The 22,581-nt window shown below is 45.9% G+C and overlaps 1 protein-coding gene across 2 annotated transcripts in view; it reads right to left on the minus strand.

The window, feature by feature from the left end:
* Nucleotides 1-11,938, minus strand: part of ITIH2 (inter-alpha-trypsin inhibitor heavy chain 2) — a 38,162-nt gene extending 26,224 nt beyond the window's left edge. The window contains exons 1-6 of one of the 2 annotated variants that reach the window (XM_030554356.1): nt 11,855-11,938; nt 10,246-10,311; nt 5,524-5,559; nt 3,606-3,778; nt 3,252-3,356; nt 1,256-1,418 (exon numbers count right to left, since the gene is read on the minus strand). In XM_030554356.1, the coding sequence (XP_030410216.1) occupies nt 1,256-1,418; nt 3,252-3,356; nt 3,606-3,778; nt 5,524-5,559; nt 10,246-10,311; nt 11,855-11,938 (627 nt within the window). Of the gene's footprint in view, nt 1-1,255; nt 1,419-3,251; nt 3,357-3,605; nt 3,779-5,523; nt 5,560-10,245; nt 10,321-11,854 lie in introns of both variants that reach the window. The other variant, XM_030554349.1, reaches the window with a different exon arrangement.
* Nucleotides 11,939-22,581: the final 10,643 nt, after the last annotated feature.

The raw sequence follows: 22,581 nt of genomic DNA on the forward strand, positions 1-22,581 counted from the left end.
ATTTCTGCGATCCCCAAAACACACTTGCGACAACACCCGGCCTCAGAGGGGCTGCCACAGGAACAGAGCCGATTTTATTATTGCCGGGGGTCCAAGCAATGGTTTGAGCAGATTGAAACAGCAGGGGGAGCGCTCACGCCACAAAGGAGAAGGGGAGGGGAAAGGAAATAGTGATCCCCTGCCCCATGCAGGGAATGGAGTGAGAGCACTTCGTCTGTTGTTAGCAGAGGAGAGAGTGGGGAAGCTCCCTTCTGTTCCCCCTCCTCCTCGCTTTAATCCTTGGATCCAAGTTGCCGGTAGGGCAGACTGGACAGTGTGTTGTTTCACTCTCTGGTCTCCAGGAACAGTCTTAGGTGGATGGCTTGCCAGGACAGAAGGCACTCCCCCACACCCATCTCAGACCTCTGAGCAGAACAAAGGCTGGCCAGTCAGCAAAGCAAAACTAAATAAAACCAAACGGCTGGGCAATAAGGAAAACCCTGAGCGGCACAGTGCCCCCTGGAAGCTGGCACCCCAATTGTCTGCCTCTAGCACCAGCCTGGCTGGTCCCATTGCCAAGGGAAGACTGACTGGCAAGTAGCTTCCCCAGCTCCTACAAGTTGTCTGTTCCTGCTGTCGGAGGTAGGAGGAGATTGGATAGTGAGCTGCTTTTCCATCCTATAGCGTGTGTGGAGAGACTGGGAAGGGAATTGCTTTCCCCTCTAGTCCCAACCCTGGAGCTGGAATGTTGGTGGCGCCCTCCTTTGTGCTGCTACTGGGTGGGAGATCAGGCAGCAAGTCAACTCTGCAGCAGGGAAAAAGGATTCAAGGTAGCAATCAATGGGAAGATGTCCAGGCCCTTAGTCAGCACGAAGCAGCACATACTCCACAACACGGGAGCATGAGCAGTGAACATTCACTTAGGGCCTGAGCCAAAGTCCAGTGAAGCCAACGAAATGTTTTCTTATGCAAAATCTTGCCTGTTTTTGTAGGCTACTTCACTCTGGAATTAGGGATGGAGATATTTTAAAAGGTGTTATACAAATTAGAGGCAAATTCTGCCTCCCTTACTCACATGAGTAACCCCTACAGACCTCAGTGGGATGACTCATGAGGGAGAAGAGCCCTGAAGTTGGATGTAAGTGTGCAGTAGAGCGCATTGCACGAACTGTCATGCACACTTGCATTTTCTGTGAGAACCAGCCAACTACGTGCTCCTTGCAGTGATCTGGGTGAGAAGCAACATAGAACATTGTAGTCCTTGACTCTCCTGTACCTCTAGGTGCTTTGCAAGTCTTCCAGGCTGCAGAGGGATAACATACTCATACGATCCCAATTTCCTCCGCATCATTTCTTGGTAATGAATTTCAAACTGGACCTTCATTCCTCCGGGCACGTTCAGTTCAGCTTTGAAGTTTTCCATGTCAAGGGCACTGCTCCTGGAGGTGTTGTCAAAACATAAAGCTGTATCTCTGTGCGGCAAATACCCGAATATGAAAACTGACCCAGTACCTGCTTCAAGAAAAACACCTGCTTTTTGCTAAAGGCCTGAGTTAATAAAATACAGGGAGACCTAATAAGTGATTTGGCCTTAAATTTGGCCTATAAAAGGGAACCACACTTACATATCAACTCAGTGAGGCTTTGTCAATTTGAGGGTGGAAACACAAGGTGAGCTCTGGGCAAGATAACTATTGTTCTTGCTATAGATGAGCATAAACACCTGTCAGGGATGGTCTAGGTATATTTGGTCCTGCCTCAGCATGGGGTAGGGTAACCAATTGGGTTGGACGTATTCCTAGAGGTTTCATCACATGACATGATCTTTAATTAAAGATTAAATCTTCCATTCCTGGAAACTCCAGGACAATCCTGGAGGATTAGCAATTCTAGCATGGGGGCATGGACTAGATGACCTCTCTAAGTCCCTTCCAGGCCTACCTTTCTATGATAAAGCAAACTAGAGATTCAAAGCAATGGAATAGAGTGATCAACAATAGGAATCTCCGTTACGCAGCAAATTTCAAAACTTCCTACCCAATGAAATGCCCAAAATAATATAATTTCAAGTCAATTAAAATATATTATTCTCATCTCAACTTTTTGATTTTCTATTATTATAAATTATAATATACCTGTCAACATGAAAAGTCATTTCAAAACAAAAAATCAAATTGTTTAGTTTCAATAAGAACATTTTGGCTTTACCAAAGAGCTTTGTTTCAATTTTTTTCCAAAAGAAAATCTGTCAGAATTTGATGCTCACAGAAAGTATCGATTTTGACAAAACGGTGTTTTTTGATTGAAAAAGGTTCTATTGGAAAGCTTTCATCCAGCTCTGCTTTGGAATGTTTGGAGTCTGGGCTCAGATCAGCACCCAAAGTTTGCAGATGGCTCCACTCTATACCACAGTCAAAATCAAACCCAGATCTCAACTTCCACCCAGAATTCTAAGAAGTTCCAAATACAGACCTGGATCTAGATTTGAATTTTGCTCTTTGAATCCACCTCTAACATTTTCAGATTACTGGTTTCTGTTTAAAAAACAAAAACAAATTTAAAGTAGTGGTTGGAGTAGAAGTCTGAATCAGGACTCCTGGGTTCCACTTCTGATTCTGCTACTAAGCTTGGGCTTGTCACATGACAATGATATATGGAGATATACCTATCTCACAGAGCTGGAAGGGTCCCTGAAAGGTCATTGAGTCCAGCCCCCTGCCTTCACTAGTAGGAGCAAGTACTGATTTTGCCTGAGATCCCTAAGCGGCCCCCTCAAAGACTGAGCTCACAACTGTTGGTTTAGAAGGCCAATGCTTAAGCCACTGAGCTATCCCTCCCTGTCCCATTTACCTTTGTGCAGAGAGCCAGTCTAAGTTCTGTGTTCTGATGAAGTCCCATGTAAATCTCAAAATAGAGCATAAATGGGATTTAAGTGATGCATAGGCATCATGCTGACCCTATATTTGTAGTATCTTAGCTGCTTGTGGTAAGCACTTCATAAAATAATTACTTAATATAAAGGCCCTGATCTGGCAAAACACTTAAGTTCTGACTTCAGTGAGACTATTCATGGGCTTAAAATTAAGCATGCGTTTAAGTGTTTTGCTGGATCAGGGCCTAAATAAAGACACTGTGCTCATGTTCGTGGGATTTCCACCAGATATCCCATTTTGGTGTCAGGACACAGACCAGTTTCACAGTCTGGGAGTTAGAGATTCTAATAAAAGGAAAAGGAAGTACAGTAGCATAATAAAGAGGAAAAATCTTTGTACCTTATTATTCCAGCAGCTTTGCCTTTGGCCCTGGCCTGAGCATATTGTTGTCTGGCTGCAGATTTTTCTCTAATTGAACTAGTAAACGTTATGCCATTTATGTTCCTAAGAGAGAAAAACACAGACAGATCGTCACAGAGACTATTGTGGAGTTTCTTTATTTCAAGGAGAAATCAAGCTGAATCAAATCTGTTCCTAATCCAGTGGAATCTTTTACTTTAAAAAAAAATCTTGGAAAAATATTATTTTACATACAATAGAAGTTATGGACATTTTCCCTCTTATCCTTCCACCACCTTCTTATATGATTATTGAAATTGTCACACACAATAGATACAGCTGCCCACTACTTACATAGTGAAGTTGTGAATGAAGGCTCCTTTGGGAATCTGCACATCAAACACCAAATTTTGGGCATGCTTAGCTTTATTTTCCACTTTGCTTTGGATCATGGTGTTGACCACACGGGACGTTATGGTGGACTGGACTTTGTAGCTGTAAATACTTATCTTGTCATCTCCTGCTACCTGAAATGGAGAAGATAACTTTGAAAATTCGGGATGGAGATACACCAGGTATGTTTTGCATGGAGGGATGGTTCAATCCGTGCTGATAAATCACAGTGTTTGTATTTAGCTACAGTTCATTACAAAATAGCGCCCTCAATGGATCTTCAAATCTTGTAGATCTCAGACATTTGGAATGAGGTCGTCTGACAGCAGAGTACTGTAAGATACTGGCCTAGTATACGAGCTCATATTGCATGAGGGGTTGCTACTTTCTAGTATCTAAAGTTCTTTTGCTTAAGATGGAGACAGCTACATTTCTGGTGCAGTGGGTCCCAGGTTCAATCCCAGCTAGTGATTGTTGTGTCTATGGCTTTGTGCAAACCCGTGTGGAGACTTGTAGGTCAGTTCACCTCAGCTTTAGCCTGTTCCTAATTAAACCAAAATAAGCCTGGTTTAAACAGGACTAAGAGCCTTGCAGCCTTTTGCTCTGGTTTGACTGAACTGGTTTAAAATCATTCCTTTAATGTAAAACAACTCAACTCTGTGTGAAGACAAGCTCCATGTGTATTTCACTAACACTACATGTAGGGAGGATTGGGATTTATAGGCCTTCTGGAAAAAGTGTGTTTCAGAGAAATGTTGTCAGTAGCTACTGGTGTGGTGCTCTGCTCTTGTTCGATGATAACAGTCGGCTGTGTGTGTTCCCTCTGTGTGCTGCCCCAGCTCTGCGCAGATAGCTGACACAGCAAACCCCGAGAGAACCCCCAAAGTTCACAGACTCTAGTAAGGTACGAAGGAACCCGAGCCAGGTTTATTGTCAAACGAAGCACAGTAATAGTTTCCTGTAGACTTTACAAGAAATACTATGAATTTGTGCCCCCTGGCAATGGACCAACTCAGTCAGTGGTGGGACTTTCCACTGCCCCCTAGGACAGACACAGATGTGCACTCCGGGACCTACTTTTATACAGTTACAGGACAGATTACTCATCCCTACTGACGTATTGAGGTACAGCCCCTTGGCTTGTTAGGGTGTTGTCTCCCCCTTTGATAAGGTTGTTTCAAACAAACAGATCTATCCATTGTGCTGTCCTTTTGACCTTGTCTTTAAGATGTACCTGCCTGTTCCTTGTTATCTCTGTGGAGTGTCTTTGTATTGGGATGTCCAGGTGCCATCTTGGCACAAGTTCCATTAGCACTTATATGTGAATGCACCTGCTTCTAACAATCCTCTTCTCACCAACTTCTGTGAGTGGGGCCTGCCTCCGGCTCACAGCCCAGCTTTTGCTTAGCAATGCCTGGAAGTACTTTGGTTCAGGCTTCAGGCCTCAGACTTGGCCTCTGACACAAGAGTTTGTTTCTGGGCCTCATCTTACTACAAGAAAGACTTAAATAAGAGAGGGAGGAGGCAACTTGACAGACCAGGTCAGATGTAAGATCCACCATGGAAGTTCATTGAGAGAGGGAGAACAGCATGATTTGCCATGAGGTTTATAAAAATATTGCCTTTGGGAGGAAGGGAGAGCATGTTTTCTGTTCATTTTTGTGCGTATTCCCACATCAGTACGATATATTTCACTGCGAAATCTTGTACCAATCCCCCGAACAGCATTGTGCAAGCAGCCAGCTGTTTGAAGAAAACAGGTTAATACCCGATCAGTGATACAAGCAAGGTATTGAACAAACAGCAGGATTGATTTCCAGATAATGGTTAACTGGAAAATCATTTTGTCATCATTTTTTTTTCACAGAAGAAAACTCACCGACTCTCCAGAGTCCTCGTCGTTTAAGGTGCTTCTCTGGGAAGAAAAGAAATAGAGAGTGAGACTTCAGCAAGCCTGAGAATTACAAGTCTAGTGGTCAAGAATTAGCTATTAAAGGGATCAAACAGCATATTGTCCATGTATTGTTTCACAAGATGATCAGAATCAATGAGAATCACTGGGTTTAGTTCTTAGTGTCCTTCTCTTTGCTTTATTTCTTGCACTTAAGGGGTGGATTTTCAAAAGTCCCTGAGGCCCAGATCCTCTAAAGGTGCCTAACTCCCATTGATTTCAAGTGTCTTTGAGTATCTGAGCCTAAGTGAAGCATAAGTCCAATTGGACATCACTGACAATCTGGCTCTGAAACCGAGGGACTTTCGAAAACAAAAGTAGGGCTGGCTGAAAAATTTCTGATGGAAATTTTGGATTCTGACAAAATGGTTTGTGTGTGCGTGAAAAGGGTCTGCTTTCTGCAGAAAATTTTGAGTTTTTGTACAAAACTTTCTGGCCAAAAACCAAATCTTTTGCCTCAAACCAAAACTTTTTCAGGAAAAAAAAACCTTAAGGTTTTCTGCCAAAATTTTTCAGTTTTAATATTTTTTTCTATGAAAAGTTGAACATTTCCATGGAAAATTTAAACAAAAATGATGGTTTTGTTGCTGTTTTCATCAATAAAATTCTGCAGAAAAAATAGTTCTGACCAGCACTACTATTTAAACCTTACCAGGGCTTAAAAATAGTAATGAGCTAATATTTTTACTGCCATATGAATATCCCTGTTTGGGATTTATGTCAAGCAATAGTGACATCTTGTGGCCAGCTCTTGACCCTCTAAAAAAATTAAACCCATATGAGTGACACTGGCTCCTTAAATGTGACAAAGACCCAATTTGAGGTAGACAGCAAAAACCACAGAAGAAGTTTATAATTATGGGTGGTTCTTTTCCTAAAGTTTGGTAACAGTTTAGGTCAGTACATTTGAACTAAGTTAACTTATGCATGGGTCACTGCAGGATTATGTGTGATGCAGGTAAATCAAGGTGTATAGGCGAGGTGACATACCTCATAAAGAGATCCTGTAACGAGTTATAGATTGGGTGGCTCACCATTTCACTCAGCATACTCATGGCCCAAGTTTGTATTTGGAAATGCTGTGATTTAGGTCTAGGTACACTTAATGATGCCTCAGTGGCGGGAGGCTGGACTAGATGACTTCTTGAGGCCATCTTCCAGCCCTACATTTCTGTGATTCTAGGAGGAGATAGAGATGGGCCCAAGCTGAACCATTCAGATCCAGATTTCAAATCTCCCAAAGTTTGGTGGTGGCTGGATACGAATTTATCCCATTTAACGATAAGGACCATGTGCAAAATTTCAAGCTGGGTTGAATCTGAACACCTCCAAGGATTCATAATGTCGAGAGGTGGGTGTTCAGCTGTTCACTGGATCTAGTGTTTGATTTGTTCGTGTTCCTCGTAGCAGTTGGCCAACACCAGAAATTTTTATCTAATCTCTCCAAATGTCGGTAGCTGAGATGAAATGGACCCTAGATCCAAACCAACCCTGGTTTTGGTTGTGCAAAGCAGAACCTGGCCAACAAAGTCTTGCAAAAGCAAAGCCCAGTGTACTCAGCCCGTCTGTAGTTACAAGAATCTGGCCAGCAAGAAGGCTCCATAGTCCCAGCTCCAGCAAATGGCTCATAGCCAAGATTTTCCAAAGTGGCTAGAGATTGGTAGGGCATGAATTTTTGGTTGCCCCACACCCTAAGGGACCCTGAGTTTTCAGACAGCTCTGAGCTCCTGCCCTCTGAAAATCAGACAGCGTCTCAAGTTGGGTATCAATGAGTAGGGCATTAATCTAAGATGTGGAAGACCTGGGTTCACATCCCTGTTCTACCACAGACTTCTTGTCTGAGCCTATGCAAGTCACCAAGCCATTCTGTGCTTCGGGTCCCCATCTGAAAACTAAAGACGAAAACACTGCCCTACCTCACTGGGGTGTTGTGAGGCTAAATATATTAAAGAATGGGAAGTGCGCAGGTACCCCAGGAAAGGGGACCAGATAAGTACTTACAACAGACAGAATAGAGGAATATATAAAAGCCCCTCCCAGCTGACCTCACGATACATTATTAGACCATCCATTTTGGACCCAGAGATCTTTGATCTGATGGCGGCAATTCTGTCCCCTCAAAATAAGACTGCCATTGCTAAGGGAATTTAATGTTATTACTGAAGTGCATTTTCTGCTGGTGAAAGATGCAGCTGGGATGCAGAACAGAAGCAGCACGGACTTCCTCATACTGCCTCTCTGTTGTGTCTCAAGCACTGACCTGGTGCAGAAAGGGGCCTCGGGTCTCCGTGACTCATGCTAGTCTTTGCCCTCACTGCTGAGACGGCCAACAAAGGGACTGTTGTAACAACGGGGGAGGAGTGGGAGGTGGAAACTTGCTCGTTAGGAAATGGACTCACCCCTAGAGCTGGTTGAAATTTGTCATTCAATATAAATAATGACGTTTTTATCACAGGGAAAGTTTCACAGAAATCATTTTGAGTTTCCATTGCTCAGATTTTTTTTTTTAAATGTAGGTTGTTGTGTTTTTTGATGATCAATTTATCTGTGGTTTTGAGAGGTTTATTTCCACTGCCAATTTTCATTTATCTTAGGCCTAGTCTACACATAAGTGATGTAGCGCTTAAACGGTTCTAGTTAAAATGGTACAACCCATTTTCCCCAGTGTGCATGTTGTTATACTAGGATCAAGGTGTTTATATTGGTATTGCTTTTTGTCTTATGGGAAGAGGAATAAGCTAGACTGGTATCAGGCTCCTTTATACTGGTACAACAGCATCCATACTCTGGATTGTGCAAGGCCGCCCAGAGGATTCAGGGGGCCTGGGGTCTTCGGTGGAGGGGGGCCCCTGCTTTGGCGGTAATTCGGCGGTGGGGAAGTCCTTCTGCTCCAGGACCCGCCACCGAAGTGCCCTGAAGACCCAAGGCGGGGCCTCCCCGCCGCTGAATTACCGCCGAAGCGCCGGGTCTTCCACGGTAATTCAGTGGTGTGGGGCCCTTCTACCCCGGAGCGGAAGGACCCCCCGCCACCGAAGACCCAGAGTGGAAGAAGCTTCAGGGGCCCCGTCCCCATGAGCATTTTCCAGGGCCCCTAAAGTGAGTGAAGGACCCCACTCCAGGGGCCCCGAAAAACTCTCGTGGGGGCCCCTGTGGGACCTGGGGAAAATTGCCCAACTTGCCCCCCTCCTCTGGGTGGCCCTGGAATTGTGCAGGTGTAGCTGTAGCAGTTAAAAAAGCCCGCACGCCTAATCAACATAGTTATACCGGTAAAAACCAGTGTGTAAACCAGGCCCATGTCACTTGGGTCCTGATCCTGCAAGTGTGCATAGGCCTGATTCTCATTTATTCCACTCTGGTAATGTGAAGGGGTCTTAAGATGAGAATTTACACTCAGGTTAAGGCCTGGGGCAGTGTAAAAGAGCCTTAGGGCTTGTCTACACACCGCCACAGTGTGGACTACGGAAGTGTGAAGTAGAGCACGCTAACTGGCCTATGTAGTCCTTGCTGGCACACACAAAAAGGTACCCACTGCACTGTAACATAGCCCTGTTTGAAATGGGACTGCATCAACGCAAACTGAGTTCCTTTTCATTCACACCAACAGGGTCTGCATGGAGCAGTTGGAGCGCAATGCGTTCGTATGCTCTCCAATATGCAGACCCGTAGTCTGCACGGCAGCACTGTGGAGATAACCCGTTAGTGTATATGAGCCTCAGAGCCGGATGCACTTCAGTTTTATACACCATGAGTATTCCCATTTAACTCAACGGGACATTAAACCTGGCCCCACTCCTGCAAACACTTATCCACATGCGTAACTTTGGTCCCCGGAGCAATCTTATTGACCTTAATGGGATAACCCATGGTAGCGAAGTTAAGCATATTCGTTAAGTGTTTGCAGGATAGGGGCCAGGTGGTTTTTTTCCCCTCCAAAATAAAAAACAATGTTAATTTTTTGAAAATTTAAATTTTTAAATAAAAAAGTCTTTTGATAAGCATTTGATTTAAAAATTATTCCACAGAAAAAGTTAAAAAATCCATCTATTTCAATAACTGACAGAATGAAATGATCAGCAGTATAGTCACCAAAAAAAGAAAAGAAAAGAAACAAAACTTTTGACAAGTTCTGCTGATCTGCCAACTACTTTTCACATACAGCACTGAGCAGCGATCCCCTGTGTTTGGTTTCCCATTGACCTACCCAGGAAAACAAAAGTCAATCAGCAGGGCTGGAAGAGACCATACTACATTACCAAGCTCCTAGCTTTTCCTGGACATTTTGGTGCCAATTCTGCAATCAGATTCACCTGGGCACACCCCTCCTCTGCATGGAGCTCCTTTGAAGTCAAATGGACTTTTCACATGCATGAAGTTAAATGTGTGTAGTGTTCTGATTAACTAGTTGTACTGCAGTTGCACCTGGGGACTCCAATCAGGTCATGGCCCCCTTGTGCCAAGCGTTGTACAAACAGAGTTCTTGCCCAAAGCAGCACCCACGAGGCTCATGCATGCATGGATCCACTCGAGTACACTTGATTGCAGAATTAAGGGCTTTGTAATGGAATAGAACATCAGTCATTTGCTTCAAAACATTTTTCTTTTCATCTCTCTCTCTCCCCTCCCCCTTTCTAGATTTTATGGTTACTGTACCTGGTACCTGCCATTTCTCGTCATGGGCTTTGACAGAAATCCGTCGACTTCCAGGTCGAACAAGTTCTCCAGATCCTAAAAGAGACACAGGGAAATGGTAAAGTGTTCACTTCATGGCAGATTTCACTTTCCGAGCTCTCTGTTTCAGAACTGGCAATGCACTCACTGAAGATAACAGAACAAATGTAGGAAACAAATCCATAGCATGTCCCCATAACTTCAGCATTCGTTGTGGATAGATTGTAGTTTGTCATCTCTCCAGTTTTGTGCTAGTTTGAATTTACTTCCCCCTAGGCGCAAGTGGGGAGCCGAGAGGAATTATGACTCTGCGCATCGCAGTTCTTTCCCAGGGCAACAGATCTACGGCCACTCCCCTTCCACAGTGATGAATCTCCAGGCTCCATCTATCCCATTATTTAATATGATCATTTTTGGCCTCCACATGCAGCTATTACTTCTGAAGCCAGGACATATCTCAGAGGTCCTGAAATATCCATAAAATACAGTAGGCAGATTTACAACACAGTGGGCCCATCCTGATCTCCAATGTGGACTGAGACAGATTCTGTCCTCATTTACACCAGGGTCCAAAGTAACGCCATTGAAGTCAGTGAAGTTATTTTGGTTTTACTCCAGTGTCACTGAGACCAAAATTTGGCTCCTTGACATTGGAAGGAGTTACTCCAGATTTAGACAAGCGAGAAGGAAATAGGCCCAGTATTCTGTACCTGATACAGAACAATAAGGATAATCAATTTCATCATGTCATTAAAAAACGTTGTATCACGAAAGGGAAAACATCTCCGTCTGACTAATTATGATCAACACCAGAGAGGGACACTAAACATCACAGAGCTTCAGACCATTCCTACCTGCTGCCCTGTAATGTTTCAAATGTGCCCAATAAATAGAGTTTGGGTGAGAACTGTATCCATTAGACCTGGATCTGAACTCCCCCCAGAATCTGAAAGCATTTGGGTCCAGAGATTTAGTTCAGCTCAGGTCTAGAATTATGACATTATTTAGAAATGTATTAAGGAGCTGCACATTGACCGTGATTCATTAATATCAATGGGAGTGTGATAGAAGGCAGCTGATAAAAAACAGGCCTGATTTTGTAGTCCCTAACATGTCTATTATTAAGCACCAACATTGTATATAAGACACACATTCCCTCTCCGGAGAAGCATACATTCTAAGGCCCCGACTCCGCAATCAGACCTGTGCTGGCAAAGACCTTAGCCCACGCGGAGCCTCCCAAAGTTGGAGAGGATCTGTGCTGCTACACTGAACCAGTTGCAGGATGGGGGCTTGCCAGACAGGCAAAGCTCAGACAAGAACGGGAATTCTGCCTGAGTAAGGTCTACAGGGTCTGGCCAAGAGCTACCCCTAATTTAATATAGTCATATTGAAGAGCAATAGTAGGAATGGAAAACAAGAAGCTGTTATCTGGACAATACATGATTATAGCAGAAGTAAAAAGAAATTAAGAGGTAGAGGCAAAACTATTAAGAGAAGCAATGGATCTGATCCTGCCCTCATCAGTAGGAGCTCGGCTATTGACTTCAGTGAGTGTAACAGGATCAGACCCCCCTGTGGAATTACTTACATCTGGGATTTCGTCGATGACGAGATCAAAGCTTCGTATTTCAGAAACAAGGAATAAAAGCAGGATGCAAATCAGCTGCTTCATTGTCTCCCTGCTTGCTTCACTTCCCAAGAGCTGCTCACACAGGCGCTGGATAGCGGATCTCTCCTTCTCTGAGCCAAGTCCAAGGAAAAGACTGGAAGTTATGCAGTATTTTGAATAAAATTTTGAAATGCTGACTTTGCTCTGGCCCTGTAAATATTTGCCCTGTAACGCAAGCCAGAGCTGAGGGGGCATGGGTGAGGGTTATGCAAATATGGTATCATCACTCTGCCATACCCCTGATAACGGCTCAGCACCTGATAGGCTCCGTTCTTGCCTTTGTAGATTCCCGGAGGGTTTAACTAATTTGCTGTTAGGTGCAGGTTTTGGAGCATTAAAAATAGGAAAGATCAAAGTGAAAGCTGACTCAGAATAAATCTGTTTACGATAAACAAGGTAACAGCCAGTTCTCAAAGATACTGATGGAATAATACTCTGCACTTCTACAAGGATCCTCAAACCACTTTACAGTGAAGGACAGGTATCATGGGGCTTGATTCTGTGTTTCACTAATGCCCCTTCACTCTACTCTGGCAATGGAAAGGGGCCAGGTTAGGGCCATATTTTTAAAGGTATTTAGGCACCTCAGGGTGCAGATAGACAGCTAGTGGGATTTTCAGAAGCACCTAAAATCAATGGGAGTTGGGCACCTGGATGCTTTAGAAAATTCCCCAGGCTTCTATCTGCACCTTGAGGTGCCTAAACACTTTTAAAACTCAGTCCCTGAGTTGCTTTCTTCCAGGCCCACACTTGGTCTCAGAGCAGGAATGGAGGCATCTGAAATGCGTGTGAAGAATTCTTGGGGTGTACAGCCCTCACCCTTCCTCGCGCAAACACTGCTCCTCATGCAGGACAGATCTGGCTGAGGCAGGGGATGGAACAAACCAACATGTGAACAGGGCCAACACACGCCATGTATTATAGACGCCACATGCTTGCTGGAGGGCTCTGTGCTGGGCATTGTGGGATAGAGGTGCAGCACTCTGCCAGGCCCTGCAGTGCTTCCCTAACGTACTGTGTGAGTGCTCTGTGCACTGGAAAGAGCAGGACTGGTGCAGATGTAATGAGCACAAGGGGTGCTGTGGGGGCATTACGAATAATGATTACACTACCCTTTTCCCTGTGTAACCCACGTGAGGGTGTGTTACAGGTTCATGCCAATCCACAATGGATATGAGCCATTGTAGCCTCCTTAACTGACTGTTCAGTTCATGCTTTTTGCGCTAGAGCTCCCCAGTTCGGTCCCTGGGGTCTGCCAAAACAACAGCCATCTGCAGCTCTGCTCAACTCTTTGCTGAAGCACAGGCCAGATGTTCTGTCCTTTCCAGGCCTCCCCTTCCCCCAAAGTACTTAATTACACAGTTAAACCTCAGAGCTATGGACCGCAAAATCCTGAATGTAAGTATCAATAGCAGCTGCCAGCCAGCCTGAGAAAGTCAGTCCCACCTGGCTTCTTAGTGAATAAATATTTAATACATACACAAACATTTACAGACGGCATTTGGAAAATTTCTGAATAACTTAAACAAAACTATTGGGCATTAAACTGATTGGTGTTCCTTCCACTGACTTCCCTGCTTTGATGCTGTTACATATATTTCAGGGCAAAGTTTCAACACTTTTAAACTTTAGGACACATGTACAGACATATTGCATTCTGATCGGCTCAACAATGATTTCTCAGTCTCTTTAACAGTGGCCTAAAAAATAAGCATGTATGTCCCCATGATCCTCCAAAGCCTGAAGAGCATAACTACCTCTGAACTGCCCTCCAAACACGTCCACAAACAGCCCGCAGATCCTTGCAGCCAACAGCATTTCCAGTGCCAGGGCTAAGAAATGACCTTCTGGGTTTCTAGCAAAATAAGGAATCTGTGGCCTGTATCCGAAGGGGTAGAGCAGGGGTTCTCAAACTGGAGGTCGGGACCCCTCAGGGGGTGACAAGATTCTTACATGAAGGGTCGCGAGCTGTCATCCTCCATGCCAAACTCCCCTTTGCCTCCAGCATTTATAATGGTGTAAAAATATATAAAAAGGGTTTTTACTGTATAAGGAGGGGTCACACTCAGAGGCTTTCTATGTGAAAGGGGTCACCAGTACAAAAGTTTGAGAACCACTGTGGTAGAGGTAGAAGCTTTTCTCCCTTCAGCTCTTAGATTGTGAATGTGTGGAACCTACAAGACTCATTTTGCCCTTAATGGATACTTTCTGTAGAGCTTCAGAGACAGCGACTGAGCATGTCCAATAACTACCATGCATGTCCTCTAAATATCTGGGCTCTTCTAACGAAGTTGCCCTGCCTTCCTGTCTGCATTGTGCAGAGACACAGAGGATTTGACTAAAATCCATGTCTCCACCCCACTGCTGTTCTCCTTTTGCTTGGACTTAAAAACAAAATCAAATGGTGCAGTATAAGTGTGTGGGTTACACAGACAGCCCAGTTGCAATCACACCTCTAAAAGCGGCAATGGTCCTAATTCTCTACTGTAAACAGGACCTTTGTTGTGCTGGCCCTGCAAGACTAAGGCTTGGTTTACACTACAGAGTTAGGGTGACATAAGGCAGTTTATGTTGACCTAATTATGTCAGTGTCTATGCTAGAATGCTGCTTCCACCGAAGTAAATGTACTGCTACACCAACATCATAATTCCACCTCCCCAAGAGGCATAATGCTTATGCTGGTTTAGGTAAGGTGATGCAGTGTCCATGTAGACACTGTGTTACTTACATCGGCTGTTGTCTGTCATTCTTGTCAGTTTCACTGCTGCTGGGGGGGAGGGGAAGGAGCTTACAGCTGGAGCTGTGAAACTGACAGGAATGTTATTTTCATTGCTGGTAGGCCCCCTGCTGTGAAACTGAACCCAGCACTTGCTCACAGCTGGAGCCCCCACTCCCAGGTGGCAGCCACAGCCTTGAACCCCAACCCAGGCTCAGTTTCATAGCAGGGAGCCTAGCAGCTGTGAAATTGACATTCCTATCACTTTCACAGCTCCTGCTCTGAGCCCATTGCCCCTGTTCTGAGCTGGAGACAGCCATGAAACTGATAAAAATGTCCATTTCACAGCTGGTAGGCTCCCTGCTGTGAAATTGAACGCCCTGTAGGCTCACAGATTGGGCTGTCACCCTAGGGTAGGTGGGGGCTATACTGTGAGCCCCATGTGGCTGTCAGTGCCCTACACTCAGCTGTCAGTTCCCCACAATGCTCCACTTCAGTCAGTGCAAGTGCTTCTGGTGAAGACACACAACACTGGAAGAAGGAGGGTAGTGTGGACACCAACAGCCAATTGCATGACTGTGGTGGCTATAGATCGACCTAAATTAAGTCAACCTAATATTATAGTGTAGACAAGCCCTAAGAGAAGTGAAAAAACACAGTTGGTGTGACCCTGCATGGTTGAGGGCCTCCTATATAGAGGGGAATAGGAGCTCTAGTGTAAACAAGAGTTGCGGGGGAAGTTTTGGTCAAAAAACTTTTTTTCAGAGAAAAATGCAGATTTGGCAACACAAACATTTTGTAACTTTCACCCAATTGTTTAGGAAAAAAACACTCAGAAATAATCAAAATGTTTCATTTCAACATTTGCAGAATAAAATGTTGATTTTTTCTGTTTGAAACAAAGTTTTGTTTCAAAATTTCCTTTAATTGCAGTTTTAAAAATGCAAAAACTATTTAGAAATGGTCAAAATCAAAATGAAACATGATTTTGTCAAAATGTTTTGTTCAGCCTAAAACAATTTTTTTCTTTTACTGTTACAAATTGCCAATGAACAGAAAAATCTGTAATTCAGACAGCTGTAGTGTAGACAAGACTCTATTAGCTTCCTGCATTTTGACCACCATGCCTCCCACAGTTTGGACTGGAGTTATGGATGCTCTGAGTTAGGGATGATTGGAGAAAATCAGGCCAATGGTGATCCTAAGTGACTCGTCTCTGGTCGCACTGAGAGGCAGTCAGAGATGCCAGATCAGATTTCTAACCCCTAACTGTCGTGTATTTGAAAACTGTTTTGGAATTGTAAGCTGTCATGTTAATTTGTAAGGGATTTCCTGATTCTGCTTGCAGGCTAGGGGGTTCTGTATGGAAGCATGAGATCTGGGCCAAGCAACTACATCAGTCATTCTGCAGCCAGATCGCCTAGAACAAGGCAGGAAGAGTTGTACCTCTCTGCTTTAGAGAACTGTCTAGTTTGTCTCTCTGTTGTGGGGTTCTTATGTGCTATTCTGGATACCCAGACAAAGTAGTGTTACATTGTAACTTTCCAGCAAGGGCATTTTATGTTTTTATCTATTTTCTCTGTTTGTATGCCATGAACTTGTAAACTAAGGCCTGGTCTATACACAGCTTTATATCGATGTAACTATTTCAGCTGGGGGTTGTGTGATTTCTTACCAATATAATTATACCTACCAACCTCTAGAAAGGACACGCTTGTTATGGTACAAGAGTGTAGCTTATTTCCCTTCCTGTATGAAAATAAATGATACCAGCATAATCACTGGGATAATTGCATTCACACCTGGGGCACGGTGCTGCTTGAACGATACCGGGGCAGTTAAAATGGTACAACTCTTATGTGTAGACAAGACCCTGGTCCTGTAAGCTTGTTCAGCCAGTTTCTTTGCAAACTCAGGGAGGTTCTCTGCATAGATAGCCCTTTAACAGTGTGCAGCCCTGGACCCTGCAGGGTTTTCCTTAAAAAAAAAATTGACTTCCCTGCCTTTCTGTGTTTTACTTTTCCGCCCATATAACACATTCCCCCCAAACCACTGTGCTGGTTAATTATGTGGAAATACCAAACCATGCGATATGTAACCACTAGATGGCATGAACTGCTCAAAGATAATTTCCAAAAGAGCCTTGAAATGCTCAGGCAAACAGAGCATAGGGCACTATGGGAATCTCCATCATTGGAGATTTTTAAGAGCAGGTTAGACAAACACCTGTCAGGGATGATGTAATACATAGTCCTGCCAGGAGTGCAGGGGACTGGACTAGATGACCTCTGGAGGTCCCTTCCACTCCTTTGATTCTATGAATGTATTAAACAGAGCTAGATAAACTTTCCAGGAGTGAGAAAAATTTCATAATATACGTGGTTGCTAATTAGATTGTACATGTCACTATTAAATACTAGCCCTGCTCATACTCCCTGGGTAAGATTGCAAGATGCACTCCATTCTAGGGGCTAAATTCTATCAGCAAATGCTCATGGACAGCTCCTGGTGAAGTCAAAGTGAGTCACTGGTTGTCACGGGATGACTAACGCCTTTAAGAGATAGTGGGTCCAGCCCCACCTGTGCCTTGCTCAGCTCCCTAAGTGAGGAAAGTTAATGCAGCCACAGGCAGGTAGGTCACATAACTAAATCGGTCCCAGGCCTAGTGATGACAGAGAAGCCTTCAGAGAGCCAGGGAGGAGACAGTGAGTAGATCATTTGAAAGAGGCTTGCCTGCCTTGGGGATGAGGAGAGGATTAAAAGGGGCCGGCTCGGAGAAGGTGATTTTGGTCCACAACCAGGCTGAGTTAATGACATTGGCCAAGAAGGAGAGCAGTGAGACTCCTGACCTATGGGGGGAAGCCTATGAGGAGTATCTTAGATTGTGCTTTCACTGCAGACCGTTTGCCACGGTGTTTTGCTACACACCAGAGTGAAAAACAGGCTGCTTCCCTTCTGTGGGGTGTAGCTACACATGTCCGTGAAAGGCTCTGGCCGGAAAGAGGCTGTGGGGAAAGTCTCCAGCAGCAGGGAGCTGCCAGGGTCTTTCCCTGCTGCCAGAGTCTTTCCCTGCAGTGGAGAAAGGCTCTGGCAGCAGGACACTATGCTGCTAAAACCAGCAATGTAGACAGGAGAGGCGCTACTTGGGGGAATAGAGAGCCAGGTAGGGTACTTACCGACAGGGTTCAGATGTAATTTGACTCACCTAAGCAGTACCTCACTGTGTACATCGCTATTTATACCCATGCTCGGAGGGCGTGTAGTGTATGTACTCTACATGCCACCAAAAGGAGTGTGCAGTGCATAGGCACCAATTCCGTGGGTGCTCCAGCCCCGGAGCACTCATGGGAAAAAAAAACAGTGGGTCCTTAGCATCCACCATCAGCCCCACTGCTCAGCGCCTCCCCCTCCCTCCCAGCGCCTCCTGCCTACCGCATATCAGTTGTTTAGCGGTGTGCAGGAGGTGAGGCGGGGATGGGAAGAGTTGAGGTGGGGATGGGGCCTTGGGGGAAGGGGGGAGTGAGGGCAGGGTGAGGCTCCAGCACTCCCGGGGAAAGTGGAATGTCGGTGCATATGGTGCAGTGTAGACGTACCCTTACGGAGGCCCTTGAAGGAGGGCTGGAGCACACCTGGCTCAGGGAGGGGGAACCTACCTCAAGCAGCACATGAGGACAGTGGTGAGAACTTTGAATCAAGGGGAAACAAGAGGTGGACTTGAGAGGCTAATCATTAACAGATAAGCTGTCCAAGACTTAGTAAATGAGACCCCTTCCCAGGGGGAATCTCATTTTCAGGTATTCTGGCCTGGGAGTGGCTTCCTCCAAGAGTCAGCCGGGGGAGCAGAGGGCAGCACACCTGTAGCGCCACACCATGGCACAAGGCAGGCACCCTGTGAGATGGTTCCCTGTCACACTGGTGCAAATATAAGGGAAGACTCTTGCTATAAACACATTATCTTGGCTTGAAGCTACCTTGAAATCTTCAAGATGCTTTTTTTGAAAGGGGTGCTGATGGGTAATTACGAATTATTTTGCTCACTACAAATGTAAGGCCTGATATGAAATGTCCACATTTCCCATTGTAACCTGTATTTATCTCGTGAGGATTTGAAAGGATACAGGAAAGAATGGAATGCACCCAAAGGCCAGCACAAACCTGTTACATTAGCTTTCTGCAGCAAAAAAGCTTCTTCTGCCACAAAATGGGGACGAACTTCAGAGCCTCCCGATGTGCAAATAAATACATTGCCGCAGCTTCCAAATTCTCATCTTCTGCACAGGCACCCTTAAGTGAACTGCAGTAGGATATGCAGTGGCTAGGCGAATAACAGGGGATGTGTTTTCAGCCTGCTATGGCTTGATGTAAAGCATTGTGGCCCAGTATGGGTTGAAGGAGAGCATGTACTGCAACCCAAATAAAACAAAGACCTGAAAGTTTACAGTGGGTAAAGTGTCCCATAATTCAGGGTTGTAAAGCACAAAGAGAAAGCAATTCAGGGCATCCATCAGAAGTTATTGCTAATTCTAATTCTAATAGGAATAGCTAGAGCTGGTCAGAAACATTCAGATGAAACATTTTTTCACTGGAGTTTCCTGATTTGTTGAAACTGGAGTGTTTTGTGGGGATGGTTCAATTTCAGCATATATCCAACAGATCTGGCCTCCCACACAGGTTTCAAAACCTGACTGGTTTCCTGCCAGCTCACTCATCTGGTTCCTTAGCAGCCCCACTGCCACACTGTCTCAGTGAACCCCAGGGCCTCCAGGATCCATGACAGGCAGCTGGAAAAGGTGTCATGGTGCCGGGATCCCTTTTCATTCTGAACTGGAATGGAGGCCAATTCTGAAATACGGAAATCCTCCAGAAAATGGAATTACCTTTTTCCTCCCAGCAACAATAATAGTAACAAACAACTACTTACATTTCCTATAATCATTTTTAGGAACATAGGCACTGCCAGACTGGATCAGGCGTAAAGTCCATATAGTCCAATATCTTGTCTTCACAGTGGCCATATCCAATGCATCATAGGGGATTGGCTTAATCCCAGAGGCATGAGGCTTAATATCCCTTCCAATATTTTAAAATCCTATTTAATCATGATAACACTGGATGTTCTATAGATATTCAAATATCCAATCCCTCTATGTTCTATGTTCAGGCGCGGCGGGGGGCCAGGGCGCCTCCCTACAGTGCCTATTTGTTCAAGGTCTCAGTGATTTCATGTGCCAATGAGTTCCACACTCTAATTATGTGTTGTATGAAGAAAAATTCTTCCTTTTCTCACTTTTGAATTTGAATTCTGGAAATTCCATAAAAAATGTGTTTTGAATTTTGTCCGTGTAAGAGTCCGGTGCTGGGGTTCGTCGCTTTCAGGCACGGCGGGGAGCCAGGGCACCTCCCTACAGGCAGCAATCCATCCAGGGCCTAGACCCTCAACGGGAGCTGAGCAAACGAAGAGTCTCCAAACAAGGCAGAGTCCCAGCCCGTCAGCAGGGGCCGGGTAAGCACGGAGTCTATCAGCCTGGTCCTGAAGCAGGGCGGGCAGTAAGCAGGCAGGGCTTAGGCCCTTCAGCAGGGGCTGAGCGAACAAATGGCTTCTAGGAGCCCAGACCCTGGGTCAGGGCGGGGCGGTAGGCCGTTCGGCTCAACTCCTTCAGCAAGGGGCTGAGCAAACACAGAGTCTCTAGGCCCGGCCCTGGAGCAGGGCAGGGCAATAGCAGGTCAGGCTCAGCTCCTTCAGCAAGGGGCTGAGCCAACAAAGTGAGTCTATAAGGCCCAAGCCCTGGCTCAGGGTGGGCAACCAGCAGGTACAAGCTCAGACTCTCAGGCAGGGGCTGAGCAGCGGTTTAAGCCGTAAGTCTATACAGAAGGCCTCCTCAGGCCAGAGGGAGGGGGAGTCTGCCACCCTTGAGAGGGTGGCAGGGGGAACACAGGCCCTCCCACTCCACTGCGTTCCAGCCCGGGGCCCTAGCAGCGGCCAAGACGCACTGCTGTCAGTGGGGATCCTGGCCGCAACACACTGACAGGGTTCAGGCTCTTCGGGAGCCAAACCAGGGTCGGCTACCCCCGGGCCACTTCCCACCTCCCCCTCTCTAGGTACACGTCCTTCGCCGGCGTCATCCGGCGGGTCCCAGACCATGGGTTCCTCAGGATATCGGGCGGAGGGAAGCTCATTTGGCTCCTCGGGATACCGGGCGGAGGGAAGCTCAGGCCGCTCCTCAGGATACCGAGCGGAGGGAAGCTCAGGCCAGCGTTCCTCCGGGTAGTGAGCACGGGGCAGACTTGGCCCAGCAGGAGCTCAGGCCCCAGCGTCTGTCCTCTCCAGCAGTCTGCGGCCAACTGAGCGCTGAGGCCGGGCTTTTATACTTCCTGTCCCGCCCCTTGACTTCCAGGGGGCAGGAACAGGCGGTGGTAGCTCCGCCCACTGAGGCACCTGTGCTGGCTCGTCCCTCTCAGGCGCGGCGGGGAGCCAGGGCGCCTCCCTACAGTGCCTATTTGGGATGAAATTTTTTTTTAAAACTGAGACATTTTTCACAGCAGGGGGATTTCCATTTTCCAGCTAGCGCTAATCAGATTTCCCCCATGAATTCTGACCACTGTCTATATAAATACGTACTTAATGTGGCTTCCACCGCTGTAGCATCTGGGAACCTCACAGCCAGGAACAAATTTAAATTGATAACCCACTCCTGTGTTATGCATTATCAATGGCCCCAATTGACAAATGGAGAATTGCGGCACCTATAGATTAAATGCCTCATCCAAAGGATGTGTCTACCCTGCAATCATGGGGTGTGATGGCTCCTCAGAGGGACATATCTGAGTTCACTTTGATCTAGTTAGCCTGCATAACAGAGCAGTGAAACCACAGCGGCTCAGGCTATCCCAGCCCACCTGGAGCCCTGGAAAATGACTCGTGCAACTAGCTCATGCTGACCCCAGTGCAGCTGTTGCTTCACCATTCCAGCACCTGACCTGGCTAGGTTAAAGCCAGTACGAGTTTGTCTACAGGAGCTGCACTCACATACTGTGCCGGCAGTGTAGGCAAACCCTTAATCCAATGGTTCTCAAACTTTTTTTTCCGCGGACTGCTTGAACATCGCTGAGGGTCTCGGCGGACCACTTAATGACCTTTCCAAATGTTGTTTGTACCGTTAGCTAACTATTGTAAAGCGCTTTGGATAAAGGTGCTATATAAAAAAAATAATAATAATTAACATTTTTTGTTCTATAAATAAAAGCACACAACTCATAATTTAGTATCAGGAGTCTGACCTTTCTAATGCGATGGATGTGCCCTCTCTCCCCCACCGCAGCAGCCACAGAGCTGAAGCTGGGAAGGAGGGGGGTGGGGGTGTCTCTCCCTGGCAGCCACAGCCTTGGAGCTGGGGAAAGTCACCTCTTTCTCTGGCCACCGCAGCCCCGCACATCCCAAATTTCCCCTACCACCTCTTTTCACCTCACTGCCCCCCTCCCCTCTATTCCCCCCAAGGCCACCACCTCACCTTACATGTGCATTTTCTCCAGGGTCCAGGCACCTCATTAGTGGAGCCACACCTGCACAGATCCACTTATTAGGCAGGTGGCCCTTCATTCTCTCGTGTGCAGCCGCCCAAGGAGCTATCCACAGACCACAGTGTGAGAACCTCTGCCACAATCACCGAGGAAGTCTGCAGTAAAGCAGGGATGAACCCAAATCGCTGGCGTTCTAGGTAATCACTTCACCACTGCCATCCTTCCTCTCTCTATATGTGCGCCTGAGTAATATGCTGTCCTTGTCTGCATATGCAGCTTCTAGTAACAGCATTGGAGAGTGTATGGGATTCACAGGCTGCAATGCACTTCGGGGTTCCTGTGGATGAAAAGTGCTGTCTAAATCATCCAAGACATTACTTCACATTGACTGCCCCCCCACATTTATTTAAC

This window comes from Gopherus evgoodei, chromosome 1 (assembly GCF_007399415.2).
Source record: "Gopherus evgoodei ecotype Sinaloan lineage chromosome 1, rGopEvg1_v1.p, whole genome shotgun sequence".
Lineage (NCBI taxonomy): Eukaryota > Metazoa > Chordata > Testudines > Testudinidae > Gopherus > Gopherus evgoodei.